This window comes from Elephantulus edwardii, unplaced genomic scaffold (genome assembly GCF_000299155.1).
Source record: "Elephantulus edwardii isolate Elephantulus edwardi_28Jun2011 unplaced genomic scaffold, EleEdw1.0 scaffold00015, whole genome shotgun sequence".
Taxonomy (NCBI): domain Eukaryota; kingdom Metazoa; phylum Chordata; class Mammalia; order Macroscelidea; family Macroscelididae; genus Elephantulus; species Elephantulus edwardii.
In genome coordinates this window covers 8,745,117-8,763,253 of record NW_006399765.1, presented here as the reverse complement: position 1 = coordinate 8,763,253, position 18,137 = coordinate 8,745,117, and the positions used below count along the sequence as shown (strand labels likewise).

The 18,137-nt window shown below is 40.6% G+C and overlaps 1 protein-coding gene and 1 pseudogene across 1 annotated transcript; one reads left to right on the top strand and one right to left on the bottom strand.

The window, feature by feature from the left end:
• Positions 1-1,913: 1,913 nt before the first annotated feature.
• LOC102844687 lies at positions 1,914-2,369 on the bottom strand (annotated as a pseudogene).
• Positions 2,370-12,578: 10,209 nt separating this feature from the next.
• LOC102844954 (SCAN domain-containing protein 1-like) lies at positions 12,579-13,088 on the top strand. The gene has a single exon (XM_006881493.1). It carries the CDS (start codon positions 12,600-12,602, stop codon positions 13,086-13,088), a length of 489 nt encoding a protein of 162 aa, XP_006881555.1. The 5' UTR covers positions 12,579-12,599.
• The last annotated feature ends 5,049 nt before the right edge of the window (positions 13,089-18,137 follow it).

The window sequence follows — 18,137 nt, the reverse complement described above, 5'->3', positions numbered from 1 at the left end:
ATTTTTTTTTCTCAAAAGAAGTCTGTAAGTTTTCTTCTTACCCTGTTGGAAGAGTGTTTTGATGTACATAGGGATTTGATTATTAGAAGGTCCCATTCATCAATTTATTCTCTCCTTGTTGTAGGACAACAATATGTTTTAATAAACATGATACTTACATCTCTGTCTTACACACACATACACACAACAAAATTGCCTTTTATAAGAGTCAATCCAATAATTTGTAATCAGTTTATAAGAGCAATGAAGCATACAAAGTCTTGATGAAAAATAAAAACTTAAAAAACTATATACATAAAATATGAAAGCTTCAAATTATCTGTGGATATCTTAGCCAGAAGAGAAAAACTAGCAATTACTACAAAGAAAGAAAAGCCTTTTGTTCCCAGCAAACTACTTACAAAGTCTTTGATTCTATACCAAATCCTTGCTCTTCTGAATCTTGATAGCTTAATCTGCAAAAATTCAGAAAAAAGAAATATATATCAGTGTATGTTCTAAATTTAAATTGGGGCTGTATATAGAGCTAAAGATTCCTGATAATTACCTAGCTTCTCAGACAGACAGGGAGTTTCCAAGAGACATACAGGGTAGAAAATGCTAGAGACATTGCTGGAGATAGCAGTGGACAGGAGAGCTGGTTCCATCAGACCTCTGAGTTTCCCAAGTACCCCAAAAGGACAAGGAAGGGAACCAGATTAACAGAGATATCAGAGAATATCAATAAGAAAGTCTGAGAAGACACCAAAATGGACATTCCCAAACTCTTGTCTTGCCAGCTGTGGCTGTATCACCTCCCTGGGCATTAGGTTAGTATTGAGGAGAAAAAGGCAAAAAGTTTGAAGACTTTTGTACATTTCCTCAAAATCGTTGGATTAGCTCTCAATTGGCTGAAAACATCTAAATTAAACTGTTAGTTATGAGACAAGTTGGGCTTCCAAGTCTAGTCTGGGCATATCAACCAAAGCTACTGCTAGCAATTAAGAAAGTTCCATTTCTATCCCAATTTCTGATTTTATAATGGAAACTGTTATAAAACAAAGTGCCAGAAAGAACATTGAAAGATGCACATCCTACTTCTATGTGATCTTGAGTAAGTTGCTCTATACCAGGGGTCACTTTTCCTCCTATATAAATGGGTTTGAGATTCAATTACATAAATAATTTCTTTCCAAAATATGAAACTCTTTACTGTATGCTGATTAGAAATTACACCACTGTCATAAAACTCCAATTATGTACACAGTATAAAAAAGTGAACAGGCATGGTCTCCATTCACAAGGAATACATAACACAGTGGGGAATTAAAAAGACTTCTGCACTCAAAGGAGACAGGCATACTAGAAATAATGCTATGAACGATACCTGAGAGAATATTAAGGCATGTCTAGGGAGCATGGGACGGCCTGGGATGTGTGAGATGCTTAGAAGACATGGCAAGAAACAAGACGGGCTGTCAGAGGCCACAAACCAACTAACCCATGAATACAACTGAGCTTTGCAGACAGCTTTATTTGACCCACATACTGCTTTGGTTAAAATATTGTTAAAAATTAACTTGACTGTCTTTAATTGGGAACCAGGTTCACTGTCCATCTCACCAGTCTTCCTTTTTTATATTTCCCCGCCAGGCCTATATAAGCATTTGAGTTTGCAAACTCCCCAGTAGAGAATCTGAATGGCTTCTTCGAGGTACAAAATTCTTTCACTATGATTAACGGTTATCAAAAAAACGGTTGCTCACAGGATTGTGTCTGATGACGTCTTTGGGTTTTTCTTTTTTAAATTTGGAATTTTTTTCCCTGCCTTAGGATTTATTTGTACAAATAACACAGGAGGACACCAGCCCCATGTAGATGGCAACAGCCCAGGGGGTCACACCAGTCCTTCTGTCCTCAGATGTAGAACTCAATTATAGAGCCTTTGCAGGAGCCTGGCTTGGAGCAGGAGCCTGAGTTGAGGACTTAGCTGGAGCTTCGGCCTTACTGTCAGCCTTGGCTTTGGATTTTGGCCGGTTAAGCCTGAGCCCCTTGGCAATGCGGGCCCGAGCACGCTTCCCAAGCCTGGGATGGGCGATGTAGGCGAGTCGGCTGAGCTTGCGGTTGACTCCCCTTGGGATCCTGGGCTTGACCTCTTTGGGCTTGACCAGAGCCTTCACAGCCTCAGCACGTATCTCCATGGCCTTGGCATTGTTGGCCTGCATCTTCTTCAGGCCCTTCTTGTGCTTCTTGGCAAAGCGCATGTTCCTCAGGAATTTGGGGTCTACCCCCTTAAGAGACTCGTATCGTTGCGATCTTGGTTTCTTGATACCATTTCTGTGCCATTTTCGGGACTGGTTGTGTGTGGTGTGGTTCTTGGACTTGGCCATGTCTGCACCGTCGCAGGAGCTCCCAAAGCGCCAGCGACCAGAAGAGGAATTTTTATTTTTTTAAAATACTAGTTTTTTTACAAAATTTGAGTACACTGTTTTCCAGACCAGACATGTATTGCAGCCTACAGAGTTTTAAAATTTTTTAAAACCAGCTGTAGTACTTAAGTAGCAGGATTTTTATGAACCATTTCATATAAAACCATAACTTGCCAAAACAATTCCAAAATAAGTGAAACAGACTAATTTTAAAAACGGTTGTAAATTACATACAATGTCAAATTTGCTGTTGTAACCATTTTCAAGTTGTACAGTCCCATTGCAATAGCCACACTCACCACTTATGCAATCAGCATCAGTGAGTCAACCCAAAAGTGGGCAGTTCAAACCCACCAGCTACTCCTCAGGAGAAAAACGGGTAATCTCCTCCCATGAGTGATAGAGTCTCTAAAAATCCACTGAAGAGTCAGTTATAGGTCGGGGCTGACTTGACAGCAATTAGTTCAATTGTGAGATATATTTATATACACACACATATAGTTATGTACTGTCAAGTTAATGGTTACCCATGGTGGACAGTGCTTGGTGGAGCTTCCCAATTAAAACAAGCTTGAAAGCAGGAGTGGCATCCACTTCCGAAATGGCTTGCTTAGAGAAACTCTATAAACAGTGCTCAGGTGACAGCACTTAACAACAAACAACTGTCAAGTTGGAGCTGACCCATACCTGACCCTCCAGCAAGTTTTCATAGGCAGGAAATCACATAGGAGATTGTTTGTCTTTCTCTTGCAGAGAAAACTGGTGGATTCAAACTATCAGTATTTGAAATGGCAGTGCAACTCCTCACCACTAAACCACTATGAGTTCCTGGAATCTGAAGTCAACTTCAGACAATCTCAATGTCTCTTAACAGCTTCAGTGCACAGAAAGATAAGGAAAAGTACCAAAATTTTTAATTAGATGAGTAGAAGAACATTGATACTAAACCTTAATAAAGATTACATACAAAATGACAGACTGATTTTATTTATGAAAATTAATTTTAAAATCTTAAAATATAAGTAGATAAAATTCAACAGCACATTTGAAAATAATGTACAATTCCAGATTGCAAAGGTCATTAGTAGAGCGTCCAAAATTGCTGTATTAGCATCATTAAGAAGAAAAAGAATCTGATCATCTTTACAGATTTTTTTAACATAATGCATATTAATAAGCCTGTAATTTTTGTGGAAAACTGGTGTTTCAATCATTGGGGGACCTTAGGAGGATTGTATACAGTATGCCTCAGGGCTGCATCTGTTTGTCAAAAAACTCAATTGATATTTCATTCATTCCTGGGACTTAATATTTTTTTGCCAATGTTTTCAATGTAGTCTATACTTTTTGCCTCAGTACTGTTGGTTCTTGATCATATACTACTTCTTGAAATATCTCAGGCTTTTTAATTATATTGACTATGTATTCTTTCCATCTTATTTTGATGCATCGTGTATTATTCAGTATTTTATACAAAGACTTCTTCAATATTGAATATGAAATTAGAATATTTTCTTCAGGTCTTTCAGCCTTAGAAACTCCAAGAGTTTCTTCTCTTTTGATTTTCTAACTCCAGGTCACTGTAAATATTGCTCTTTTTTTGCCACTTGTTGTTGTTTGTTATGTGCCAACTGACCATCCAGCAGGTTTTCAGAGGCAGTAAATGACACAGAGGACATTGCCCATCTTTATTCCTCAGAGCTGGTGGATTCAAACCATGTGCCTTTAGGTTGGCAGCACAACTCTTACCACTAAACTACCAGAGCTCTTTCTGCCATTAGAGAGATGAAGATAAAAATAACTATGAGCTATTATCTCAGATAGCAATAATAAAAAACTAGAAAACAACAAATGCTAGACAGTGTTTTGTGGGGAGACTGGAACTATCATACAAAGCTGGTGGAATTGGAAAATCATACAACCACTGGAAAACAGTATGGCACCTCCTTTAAAAATAAAAAATAAGGCAAACAGTAGAAGGACTATAAAGAGAACAATAACACCAAGGAGCTAATAATTCCTTAGAACAATCAACTATGCAAGATCAGAAGGACAACATTTGTCCAGTGATAAAGTTTAGTAGTAAGAAGAGATAGGAAAGGGAAGAAAACATGGAAATGGTATCACAAAGAGGAAGCTGGAAGAGTGATGTTAAATTATAGGGACTGCAAGCATAGTTACCTATACAGACTATTGAATATAAAATAAATTTTCTCTTTCACTAAAGTCAATAGAGTTTTTAAAAAAATTAGAAATAGAGAAACAATATAATTCAGCAATATCACCACTAAATTTTTTAAAATGTTAGTACATAATACATGGGCAAAGTTATGCAAACTTCTTAGCCATAACCAAACACCTTGTAGGCCTGAGTGACTGACCTTTAGCTTTGGAGAAATAAGGTGGACTGATACAATACAGTCTGCAAAGACAATGTTTTACATTTTACTTTGGTGAGTGACTACTGGGGTCTTAAAAGTATACAAGCTTTCATCTAAAATATAACTATTTGTGGCTTCTCATGCAGAGCAAAAAGAGTACAAAAAATAAAAGACACATGGAACCAAGTAGTTTGAAGAACGAAAGGACCACAAGAACCACGGATTCCTCCAGTAGAACTAGATAATGCCCATCTACCACTACAGACCACCCTGAGAACCAAGAGAAGGATCTGGACAGAGTGGGAGAAAAACGTAAAAAAAAAAATTCGAAACCATAAAAATGACCACACTTACTAAATCTGATAGAAATAGGTGTAACTCCAGAGAGTATATTCCTTCTTGTACTCAATCTAGTGAAAATTATAATTTAAAAGCCTGATAGGGCCTTTCTACGAAGATGCCGCCGAAAGCGAAGAAGGAAGCCCCTACCCCTCCCAAAACTGAAGCCAAAGCAAAGGCATTGAAGGCCAAGAAGGCAGTCCTGAAGGGCGTCCACAGCAAAAAAAAAAAGAAGATCCGCACGTCACCCACGTTCCGGCGGCCTAAGATGCTGAGACTCCGACGGCAGCCCAAATACCCCCAGAAGAGCACCCCCAGGAGAAACAAGCTTGACCACTATGTCATCATCAAATTTCCCCTGACCACTGAGTCAGCTATGAAGTAGATAGAAGATAACAACACACTTGTGTTCATTGTGGATGTCAAGGCCAATAAGCACCATATTAAACAAGCTGTAAAGAAGCTCTATGACATTGATGTGGCTAAGGTCAACACTATGATTAGGTCTGATGGAGAGAAGAAGGCCTATGTTCGACTTGCTCCTGATTATGATGCTTTGGATGTTGCCAACAAAATTGGGATCATCTAAACTGAGTCCAGCGGGCTAATTCTAAATGTAATAAATTTTTCTCACCAAAAAAAAAAAAAAGTCTGATATGATGTCAGTACTAGGCAAAGACTCAAAAGAATTCAATATTGCTTTAAATTGCTTTTTGTCTAATATGAAAACCTGGCTGCTGATTTTTTATTGTTAATGTATTCTCAATTTTTTTTCCTTTCCTTTTATATTTTTTCACCCTTAACAGACTTTACTATCTATATTTTTATTGTCTCTTTTTATGATAATTTTAAAATTTTTCTTTGCATGGAAATTTACAAAGCAAATTGATATTCCATTCAGTAATCTACGCACATTTTATTTTATAACAATAATCACATGTCCTCAATGTTATTGTACTCTTGTCACTTCCTCCCTGTAATTCACAATTCCATGAATCCTTCAGTCCTACACTTTCCTGCCTTCTGAACTTTATCTTTGGGCAAATGCTGCTCTTTTGACCTGGTATGGCCGGACAGTCTACGGGGGGATTCCCTGCTGCTAATGAAACTGATCAACTGATAGGGTTATTGTTTGGCTGAAAGTTGAGCCAAGGGGGTGAATTTTGTTCCAGGTTGGAAAGGTGACTAAGGGTCATAGTCTCAAGGGTTTCACCAGTCTCCATCAGACCAGGGAACCTGATGTCTTTGACTTTTTGAATTTTATTCCACAGTCATCCCACCCAGGATCTTCTACATGATCCATTTTAGAGTGGTTGGAGTGACAGCCAGGCACTATCTAGATCTTCTGATCTCAGGGTATCTTTTACTTTAAAAAAAAAAATACTTTCTTATTGTCTTTAAAGTACAAGTTACAAAGTAAATTTATTACCATTTAGCAATTCATATATATTTTGTTATCCAGCATAGATTGGATTCCCCATAATGTAACAGCCCTCTTTCCATTTCCTCCCTTCATTTGCCATTCTCTTTACTCTTCTTTCTTTCATTAGAGCTTTAATTCTGGGCAAATGCTGGCCTTTTGATCTCCCATCTTTTATTGTTCGAAGGAGTGTGTACCTTTCTGGTGTTATTGTTTACCTTCTGGCCTACTGTTTGACTGAAAGTTGAGCCATGCACTTCCTTTCATTTTTTTAATCATCTGGTGGTATTTTTTATTTTAGGTATTTTCTTTTTTGCTAGCATCTCATTGAATTTTGCTTTCTGATCTGTTTTCCAGATTTACTTTTCAACTGATAACTTTTGCACATATGCATCAAAAGAATCTCATTCTACATTGTGAAGCAAAACATAACAGGTTACAAAACAGCACATTTAATATCAACTGAAATTTATAGGATAAAAATCCCAAACCGTGTTTATGTATATGTGTGTGCATACATATATACATTAAATACTTGTAGTTAGGTGCCATCAAGTTGATTTCAACTCATGTCTACCTACGTGACAGAGCAAAATGCCCCCAAAGGACTTTCTAGATTTTAATCTTCACAAACTCATACTGTGAGTCTGTGGCTTTGGTTAAGCAGTTCTGTCATGTGGGTTGTTATAAATCTATAATAACTTGATAGCAATGGGTTTGGCTTTGGGATTAATCTTTCCAAGTACAGACTGCCAAGTGTTTTCTTCCCTGGATCTGTAGGTGGGTTCAAACTGTCAATCTTTCACTAACATCCCAGTGCTTAACGATTTCACTATGAGGACTCCTTCTACTTGAGAAGTCCTGACAACCCTGTGGTTAAAATGCTTGGTTGCAAATGAAAGGCCAGTTGTTCAAATTTCTTGCTAGCTTTTTGTGGTACATTTTGTATTTGAGTTTCGGGGGTTTTGCTTATAGTCTAGTGAACACATTACTGTATACCACATGCACATACATAATACATGCATGTACATACACCACATATCAACAGATTAATTATCTTATTTTTTTAAAAAATCTTCATAACCATCTCATAAGGAGAATGGACTCATTTAAACTCTTGATGAAGGAACTACAGAAAAGAAAAACCTCAGATTATCTCTAGATCTCTTAGCCAGAAGAATAAAACTGTCAATTACTACAAATTAAGGGGGAAAAAATTGTCCTCTTGGAAGTACTTACAAAAGTTTTTATTTTGGACCACCTGTTCTCTTGGTCTTTGAGGTCCTTCACCTGCAAAATTCAGAATGAAACATGTTTCATATTATTTTTAACCTAGTATATTGTCTCTGGGGAGATTTTAATACACCTGCAATTTACCTTAAATTATATTCAGGCATCTCTTAAGTACATCATTTCTCTTCAGGGGGACAGTATTATAACTCTTTTCAGGTTTTGAGGGCTTGTTGCTGTTGTTATGTGCCATCAATATGACGACAATTCATAGTGACCCTTTAAACAATAGTTCTGAACTTTGCTGTATCCTGAGCCAACCTCACTCCCTCTGACACACCTGCCCCATTGCCACAGTCACTGTGACAATCCATCTCATGCAGGGTCTTCCTCTTCTACACTGTCTCTCCACCTTTCCAAGCATGATATCCTTCTCTAAGGACTGGTCCCTCTGGCAACATGTCCACAGTAGGATTTTAAAAATCCTTGCCTCCAAGGAGCAATCTGGATTCACTCTCTCCTGAACAGACCTATTTGTTCTCTTGGAAGTCCAGGATTTGTTCAAGACTCTTCTCAAGCACCACAACTCAAAGGCATCAATTCCTCTTCTGTCATCCTTAGTCATTGTCCAGCTCTCAGATGCATAGCAAGTAATTCAGAACACTTACTAGGCCACAAAAGATTAATAACAGAATTGGATTTTTGTTGTTGCTCCATTGCTAAGGCTCCTTCCAGCCAAACAGACCTTGATTTTAATAGATCTCTAAGATTGGATCTAATAGATCTTAGGCCCCTTCCATCTTCAATATGCCACAATTCTAACAGACATGGGAATATGAACTAGAGATCTAATATTCCATGATTCCAAAGTACCACAAGAGTTCACTCCTCTTTCCAAGAGGGCAAGAACAAAAGTTTTTAACATGGTATTCCAAGTACTTTACTACTTGACCTTCATGGACCTTCCAATCATAACTCTTAGCATTTCACAGATCTCTGCCACTCCTCTGTCTAATGCAGTTTCCACAGTTTAACTCCTACTCATTTAGTCTTTTACCTGGAATGCCCTCTTCTTCCAACCCTTTTCTTCGTGAGCCTCAGCTTGAAGGTCCTCTCTCTGGTGAAGTCTCCCATGCCCCTCATCCTTGATGCAGCAGTTAGTGGGCCCTTTCACACTAAACACTCTGTCTGTTAACCCACAGTGAACAAATCTTTGTGTGTGTGTGTGTGTGTGTGTGTGTGTGTGTGTGTACCGTCAAATTGAATCTGACTGGTACAGGAGGAGATTGTCCCTCCTTTCCCGGCAGAGCATCTGGTGGATTTGAACCGTGTGCCTCTGGGATTGCAGTGCAGCGTCTTGCCACTAGGCCACCAGAGCTCCCCTGAACAAATCTTTTGATTCACTCAGGTAGTAAACCCAACTGCCTAGGGAGCAGGCAGAAAGTATAAAGGGTGAGGTCAACAGATATTAAAAAAACACTAACCTTGAATTTTTTACCTGTTATTAATGGAATTGTAGCACCTCTCCTGCCCCCCAAAACACATGAAATCCTAATCCCTTTATTTCCAAGTAAATATGACCCTATTTGGAAAGAGAGGTTTTTCTTTTGTTATGTTAAAGAAGTCATACAGTTGTTTTTGTTGTTATGTGTGACTCACAGTAACCTTATGTACAACAGGTCTGAACCCTATTCTGTCCTGAGCCAACCTTATTGTCTCTGACACACCTACTCCCATTACCCCAGTCACTTAGTCAATCCTTCTCATTGAGAGTCTTCCTCTCCTGCGTTGTCCCTCCCAAGCATGATATCCCTCTCCAAGGACTGGTCCTTCCTTGCAACATGCCTAAAACATGTCAGACGGAGCTTCAGAATCCTTGCCTACAAGCAACAGCCTGGTTTCACCCTCTCTAGGTAGGGTAAATCCTAAACCTAATTCTTTCTGAGTGATGTTTTATAAAAAAGAGTAGGATAGATACAGGTATACCTACATGGGGGAACAGATCATATGAGGAAATATTTATAAACTGAGAAATGCCAAGAAACACCAAGGAGGAATACCCAAGGTTACTGAGAAGGAGTGATGGCAATCTAGGCTCCAAAATGGTGAGACAAAATAAATCTACTCTTTAAACTACTCATTTGTGATATTTTTGTTACAACAGCTCTAGGTAACCAAGACATTACTTCAGAGAAGGAAACAGAAATATAGTTGTAAGGGAAATAACAACCTGAGAACAAAAGTTAACATTTTGTTTAAAAGCATAATACCAAGTGGTCAGGATTGAAATCAACTAGAAAACACTCTTATCTACAGGAAGGAACTTTTAACTCTGCTCCTATCAACTGTTGACCTGCAGAAATGTGGTTCAGTGTGGCCAGCTCCTCCACTTTTTAAAAGAAAAGCTGGAAATCTACACTTGTATTTTAAATATCTTAATTTTTACATGTAGTAGACAGGTCTGAAAAATTAAAAATTCATTATGATGACTTTCAGAGGGACTGGTGGCATAGTGGCTAAGCGCTTGAACGTTAAACAAAGTTACGGGTTTGAACTCACCAGTATATCTGTGGTTGGATGACAGGACCCTGTTTGCTCCTATAAAGATTTACAGCCTTTGATACTTTATGGAGCAGTTCTACTCTGCCAAATAAGGCCACTGTGAGTCAGAATAGAGTCGGTGGCAATGGGTTTGGCTTGGCAGGTTGGCTTTCAAGGTTTTTCAGCTGTGAAAACTGAAGTCTTACTTCTATCCATCTATGGGAAGATCACTGGCATCTTGTTTGTTAATTATGCCCACGCATCATGAATAAGAGCTGTATGCAGAACTTTTCAGATAGGAAAGACCTGTTCTCTGGGCATCAGTTTCCCTATCTGCAAAATGAGGATAAAAACCCTATTTGTGCCATCAGTTGCCTAATAGCTTCTCAGGTTGTTTTCTTAGAGCTGCATGCTCCTTGGAGGCAAGGATTTGGAATCTTCGTCTCACATACTTTGGGCACATGGTCAGGATGGACCAGTCCTTGGAGAAGGGCATCATGCCTGGAAGGGTGGTGGGACTGTGCAGGAGAGGAAGACCAAAATGAGATAGATTGACACAGTAACTGGGGTAAAAGGGGGGTGTAGGTGTGTCAGAGACATGAGATTGACTCAGGCTAGAACAGAGGCCAGAGCTATTGTACATAGGGTTGCTTGATGACTTGATGGCACTTAACAACAACCATTCTGAGGTGGTGTCTTCATTACCTGGAGCTGCTACAACATTCCTTACAACAGCAAATGACATTTACTGAGAGGCAATCAGATCATCTCACTGAATTTGCAAAGTATCCTTTCTTAGCTAAGTCCTTTACATTCTATTTTACAGAGAGGGAAACTAGTTCAGAGATAGTAAGCTAAAGACTTAATTTGAAAAACAGTAAATATTTTGAAAGTCTATATCATTCCTAAAGATTGAGCTCTGGTGACCTAATGGTAAGAAGCTGCACTGCAATTCCAAAGGTAAATAGCTCAAACCCACCAATTATTCTGCGGGAAAAGGATGGGTTATCTCCTTCCTACGATTTACTGCCTCTGAAAACTCGCTGGAGGGTGGGCTATGAACTGGTTTGGACTCAAATGCACACAACAGCCCTGCTATCCTTTCCCAAATGCGTATGTAGTTAAGCCTTCCGAGAGACTAGAAACCCGCTGAAGGGTCAGCCGTGAGAACCATCTGGAAGGCAATGAGTAGTGAGTTAACGAACCTTCAAGTTACAAACAACTAAATGAATGAGTTACTAACCCTCAAGTTAAAAATAGAACCCGCTGCACCAACTTGCCCCTGGGTCTCAGAAGTCAGTCATAAAAAATGATGGCAAAGAGTTCTTAAGTGCTTACTCTGTGCCTTGACTCTGTGTTCGGGATCTCCTATTTTTTACATATAGGGGCTATATCACCTATGAGGGGCATGGAGTAAAAGACTTAACGAGAGTGGGGGAGAGGACAGGCCTCGAACCCACACTGCTACCGGAGTGCCAGCCCCGGCCTGCGGTCCCTGTACCCTTTTACCCGGCTAACATCCTCATTAGGGTCATGTCAGGAGGCTGGTGTGGTCACCTGAGAAGGCACACGGTCAAAGAAACTCACGCCATCACTTTGGGGTGACTCCTTCTTTTCTCTCTCTTCCTTGTCCTTTTCTATCTCCTCTTTTTCCTTCTTTTCTTTCTCCTTTTGCTCCTTCTTTTCTTTCTCCTCTTTTTCCTTCTTTTCTTTCTCCGCTTTCTCCTCCTTTTCCTTTTTTTCTTTCTCCTCCTTTTCCTTCTCCTCTTTCCCCTTTTTTTCTTTCTCCTCCTTTTCCTTTTTTCCTTTCTCTTCCGTTTCCTTCTCCTGCTCCTTTTCCTCCTCCTCGTCCTCTTCGTCCTCCTCCTCCTCCTCGGTGTCCACGTCGTCCAAAAGCAGCCGCTCTACTGAGCTCAAGCGGGACCGAACGCTCCAGAAGCTCAAGCTGGTCGTCTCCGCCTCGGCTCTCCGCCCAAATGACTCGTGACCTCTAGGGGGCGCCGCTCCCTGCAGCCGGGACGCGGCTCCCCGGATCTCGCGCGCCGACGGGATCATAGAGAAGCCTTAGAATTCCGCTTCCGGTCGTCTCAGGAGCCTGCCCGGTGCAGGTAAGCTCCTCACAGTCCCGTCCGGGCTGCGTTCGCTTTCCCGCCGCCGCGGCCTCACGGCCCAATTCTCTAGCTGAAACCTTTCTTTCCCGTCCCCCAGTTCCCACTGCCACGTCGACGGTGTCCTGACCCCACAGTTGTGAGACAAAGAGTGACGCCCAGAACCGGTGCCATGGCAGCAACGGAGAGTTCCGCTGCGTCTGGGAGCATCGCACTACCGCCAGAGGAACAGGGAGGAGCTGGGCCCAGCCCGGACCCAGAACGTAATTCTGGAGGTTCCTTTTCGATTCCAGAGGCCTCGCCTCCCGTCCCCGAACTCTCCAGCCCCAATGGCGCGGTCCCCCAAGCGATCCCAGCGCTTCCCGTGGCCGCATCTGCATCCCTGGGCTCTTTGCCGGCGGCCGACGCCGACCCACGCTCCCGGCCCGGCCCCGAGACGTTCCGCCAGCGCTTCCGGCAGTTCCGATACCAGGACGCGGCGGGCCCTCGGGAGGCCTTCCGGCAGCTGCGGGAACTCTCCCGCCAGTGGCTGCGGCCCGACGTCCGCACCAAGGAGCAGATCATAGAGATGCTGGTGCAGGAGCAGCTGCTCGCCATCCTGCCCGAAGCCGCGCGGGCCCGACGGCGGGGACGCCGCACCGACGTGCGCATCACGGGCTGAACGCGGCCGCGTCCCGGGCTGTAAGCCTCGCACCCCACTCATGTTAATGAATACGTAGCTTTGAACAACTCTCGTGGTCTAGTGTGATTCATTCGTCACTTACTGAGTTTTATGTCCCTCGTTCCGTTGTCCATCCCCCGTTCTGGCTGACGGCAAAAGTTGGGAATATGGAGGGTGAGGCCTTCGTGTTTTCCATCCCTGGGCGTTGGCTAGATTTGGGCCTCCCGCACCATTACTAGGAAGGTTTTCCCAGCGGTCCCCTTTTGCATTTCCTTTGATTAGTGGAAGGGGAGCCCTGATGGTGCAGTAGAGTAAGTAGTGGGCTGCTAGTAAAAGGTCGAGGCTGGAGCCCACCTAGAAAGAGGAAAAGGCAATCTGCTCCGGTAAAGATCAAAATTTGAGAAGACTGACTTTGGGTCCTTCTCTTTGTTGGTGGGAAGTTAAGAGTTACCAGAAGGTGACCATACCAGATACATTTAAGAACCTAGTTTTATTCTGCAAACTTATACACCCCTACTCACCATCTGTAGAGACTACTGAATTCCTTTTCTAAAAAACTTAATTCCTTAATACAAAAAATTGCTATATTCTGTTTAGCCAGCCTTTGCAGGTGAAACCTTTTTTGTTTCGATGAGAAAGAATGTCATGGCCTGCAACTTCCTTGCAAAAATATTCAGTACAGATTTATGCAGAAGGCTTAAATAAGGAATATGTTATTTTTGTCTTTACTTGACAACTGTTTTTTTTAATTCTATATCCAATCCAGGTTTTATCTGGATGCAGAAAACATCAATGGTCATATCTGGAATGATCAGATACAAAACAATTTCAGTCATTATCAGGATAAGCAAGAAATGACTTACCAAGAGACACTTCTTGAAGGAACTGAAACACATTGAATTACAGAGCAAATTTCACTGAAACAACAAAGAAAATTCTGTCCTTGATTTTTAACCTCCAATAAAGTGTTTCCCTTCTGCTACAACATACACAGGTCAGGAAATAAAGGGTGGAGTGTGGCAACTGAGCAACCTAAGTACCTTAAAGAGGCACTCTTCTCACTTACCACTGGCAGCTGCTGAAGTAAACAAAGCCAGTGGGGAGGAAGAGCCCTTATCAAAGCACCTGCTGTATCCTTATTGACACCACAGGTAGAGAGATCATAGACCACTTCTACTTTCTTCATGTCATATTTAAAGCCATCATAGTGTTTTCTTCAGTGAATCATTCTTAAAGTTGAGAAGATAGAAACCGGAACCAGCTCATTGATAAAGGTGGAGATAGGAAGAAGCAGAGTAATCTCCAGCAGTTACACTGTTGCCTGACAGTTAAGACAGTTCACTGGCAAGAATAGAATGTCTGAGAAATAATCTACATCCAAATGAATTCCCTTCTGATCTGGCTCAATGCTGAGAACTTCTGTAACCACTTCCGAGTCCACCAAGTTTCTGCTTCCAAATACACAATTAATGCTGCCATGACCAGGCACTGCAACACAAACCTCCAGTGTTCCTGAAAGCTGTTGTAAATGGAGCAAATATAGTTTTTAAGGATGTGTTTTTACTGTGGCAAAATATTCTCAAGCTTTTTAAGTACCTATTTAGAATGTCCTGAAAATCAGGATCCTGATAGACCACTTGAAGTAGAGTTAAAATCTCTCTTGACTTTTGAAATTCCACAACTACTCCAATTCCCTCTCAGCCAAAAAGCCCTGCAACTCCACAAGGATCTTGCTCCTGGACATGGTGCTGGGGACACAAAAGCTTTTGGGTGAAAGGAGGAGAGCCAAAGAAGTATGTCTCAGGGACAAAAGGCTGTGAATTTATCTTTTGAATTTTGCTACCAAGGGTGTTGATTGTGGTCCCCTAGTAAAATGAAATCATTGACAAATTCAGTCTGCTCCATCTATCATGATGTAGCTTACTGGCCCAGTAGTGAGGATTTTTTTTAATACTGAGATGTAATCCATATAGAAAGTTGTAGTCTGATCTTCTGCAGCATTTCAAGCCATCTTTACTTTTAGCAAGCAAGAGTGGGTCATCTGTGTAATTCATGTTTGGTAAATCGTCTTCAATCCTGATGCCACATTCTTCTTAAAGTCTGGCTTCTTAAGTGATTTGCAAATAAAACTGAATAGGAATGAAGAAAGTATATATACACCTGACATACACCTCTTCTGATTTTTAACCATGCAGTGTTCCCTTGTTCTGTTTGGACAACTGCTTCTTGGTTTATGAATAGGTTTCAAAAGAGTACAATTTACTGTTCCCTTCGCAGCCCATGGTTTATTCAGTACTCTTTGCCAACATCACAATTTAAAAGCTTTTTTTTTTCGGTCTTTAACAACATCCCAACTTTCAGATTTCTAAAAGCAACTAAAGCTTGGATCAAACACACTTTAGTCTTTTAGCTGACATCCATGTTTTGGGTTTTTTTCTGTCAGGCCAGAACCAAGGTCAAAGGGAGAACAAAGGATTCAAGGAATATCAACATGCCAACAAAAGTAGTGCCCCCTCCTTCCCTCTTTAAACCACAATGTGATGTCCCTCCCTTCCCTCCCTAAAGACCCTTACTATAAAACCTGCCCTAATCCACCATGGGGTGTGGAATTCCCTGGTTTGGCTCTCTGCCTGTCTCTTTCTCTGCAGACCAAGGAATCTCAGACCCAGGAAACCCCTTAATAAAGCTTCTTTTCCTGGTCCCTTGAGTCCTTGGCCAGTGCAAAGATTTAACATTTTCCATCCTTGCTCTTCTGCTACAACTTTAGTCCTTTCTCCATCATTCATGACATGGACCATTGGTCCACTGGGTTTCCCATTCTTCTCAATGTTAACCATAATTTGTTACAATGCACACAAAAGCCTTTACATAGTAAAACACATGTAAACATCTTTCTGGTATTCTATTCTCAGCTAAAATCGCTCTCACATCAGCAATGATATCCTTCATGCCACGTGGCCTCTTGAATCCAGCTTGGATTTCTGACATTTTTTAAATATAAAAAAAAAAGGCTGAACTTGCTTGTATTTGAAACAACAGTGGCATACCTCTGAGCAACATGTAACCCAGCACATTACAGTAAACTGACAGATGAGTGGTGGGATACTTGAGAAATTTGGTGGTTGGGAAACTCTGTTCTAAAATCCTAAATTGCTCATGTTGAGGCCCAAGCAGAATTAAAGGTTCACAGGCAGCTTGGATTGGTCCCAAAATGGTTGTAGTTGCAGTGGGTGCCATCTTCTAACATCAGGAAGGCCATCAAAATGTCACCAAGAAGCACCACAACACAACAGCTAAAGGCTCATGTGGGCTATCTAAAAGATATCGTAAAGATCCTAAGCTTAGGTCAGCCTCCCTGAAAAAGATCTGTTTAGAATATAAAAACAACCTTTTTAGGGATCTCTGGTGGCCTAGTGGCAAGAAGCTGTACTGTAATCCCAGAGGTGTGCGGTTCAAATCCACCAGATGCTCTGCTGAAGGAGGGACAATCTCCTGTACCAGTCAGATCCAATTTGACGGTACACACAGAAAAAAATAGTAAAATAAAATGAAAAATTTTTTTTAAAAACACACCTTTTATAGGGTAATGCTTATAGAGCATAAAGTAAATGCATATTGTAAAAGTTTTATAACTCAATAACGTAACCGAAACATAGCAACAAAAACCTGTTTTATTTTTTCCAAATACAGATATTTGCATGTTTTGCAAATATTGCTTCAAAGCAACATTTTTCTATACAGCGCCTTCTGTCCTAATAGCACGTAAACATAGGTATGTATCCACAGTGCAATGTTGGCTCATCAAGGGTCCACCTTGCATACACTTGTTACTGAAAATGAGCTAAAACAGAACCGTATTTAATCAAGGCAATTTTTGTAGGTGGATAGTTTTACTCCAAAGACAAAACTTAAAGTAGTGCACATGTTTGTAAAAGGTAACAGTAATGTTTGCAAATAAGTTTCCAGTGCTCCAACTTGGGGTTAGTTCATCTTGACCCAAGACTGGGGCTAGAGCCCCTCAACATGGCTTTAAATTTTGGAAGCACACAAGTCAGAACTTGGAAAGTCCTCCCTGCTTCCCTAAAAACAAAAGTCACAATGAGTGACATGGGAAATGTTACTTTATAAAACAAAACAATGAACACATAATGACCACTTGGCAAAATTAAGGTGTTTTTGTTTCAGTTTTCATCTTTCAAAAAAGGTAGTTACACAGCTTCCTCAGGTGTGATGTTCAAATGTATGTTCACAAAATAAAATTCCGTAATCTAATATACAACAGTCATACCTCATTAGCTGTTGTGCTACAGAAAATCATCCTATTTCTCTCAGACAAGTGTCACATAGTTCTTATAATGTAACATCTTATTATCCAAAACATAGATGCCACTCACTTTTTGAGAGTACCTTCCCACACCAGAAATACCAATGTCAGCAATGAGAAGCTTCCTGGAGAGAAACTATGAGCTTTACTCCAGATGTTACTGCCACATGTTCCCTTTGATGCTACAGCAGGTCAATTTATACTTGTCCTATAATTGTATACCTAAAAGGTGAACAATTGACTAGACATAATATTCCCTGAAACAGATCTTACTACAGAGACCTTTGTGACAGTAGGTCCTTACAAACTAACCATTCCAAGTTCCCTGGACATACTGTCATTGCTGTGAGATACTGGCTACTTCACGTTTACATAGTAAATAATTGCAGCATATAACATTACAGATTCATAAACCCATAATTAACTTGTGAATGCTAATGGACAACCGTGCTTTGATTTTTGCCTTTAGTGATAACAAAACTAAATAGTGTAATGAGTCACTCCTCAAAGCATGGAGCATATTCTTTTGCTTGGCTTACTGGTAAGGAGAAACACAAAATACAGCAATTACTCATGAAACTATAACCTGCAAAAGTAACACAAATATTGTCTCAAATGGTACAACTATATTGTACCTGGACCTTAAGCAGCATGATCACCTTGATCTCACAAAAAGAATACAAACAGAAAATGTAAAGTATTAGAGTATATTAACAAAGTAATTC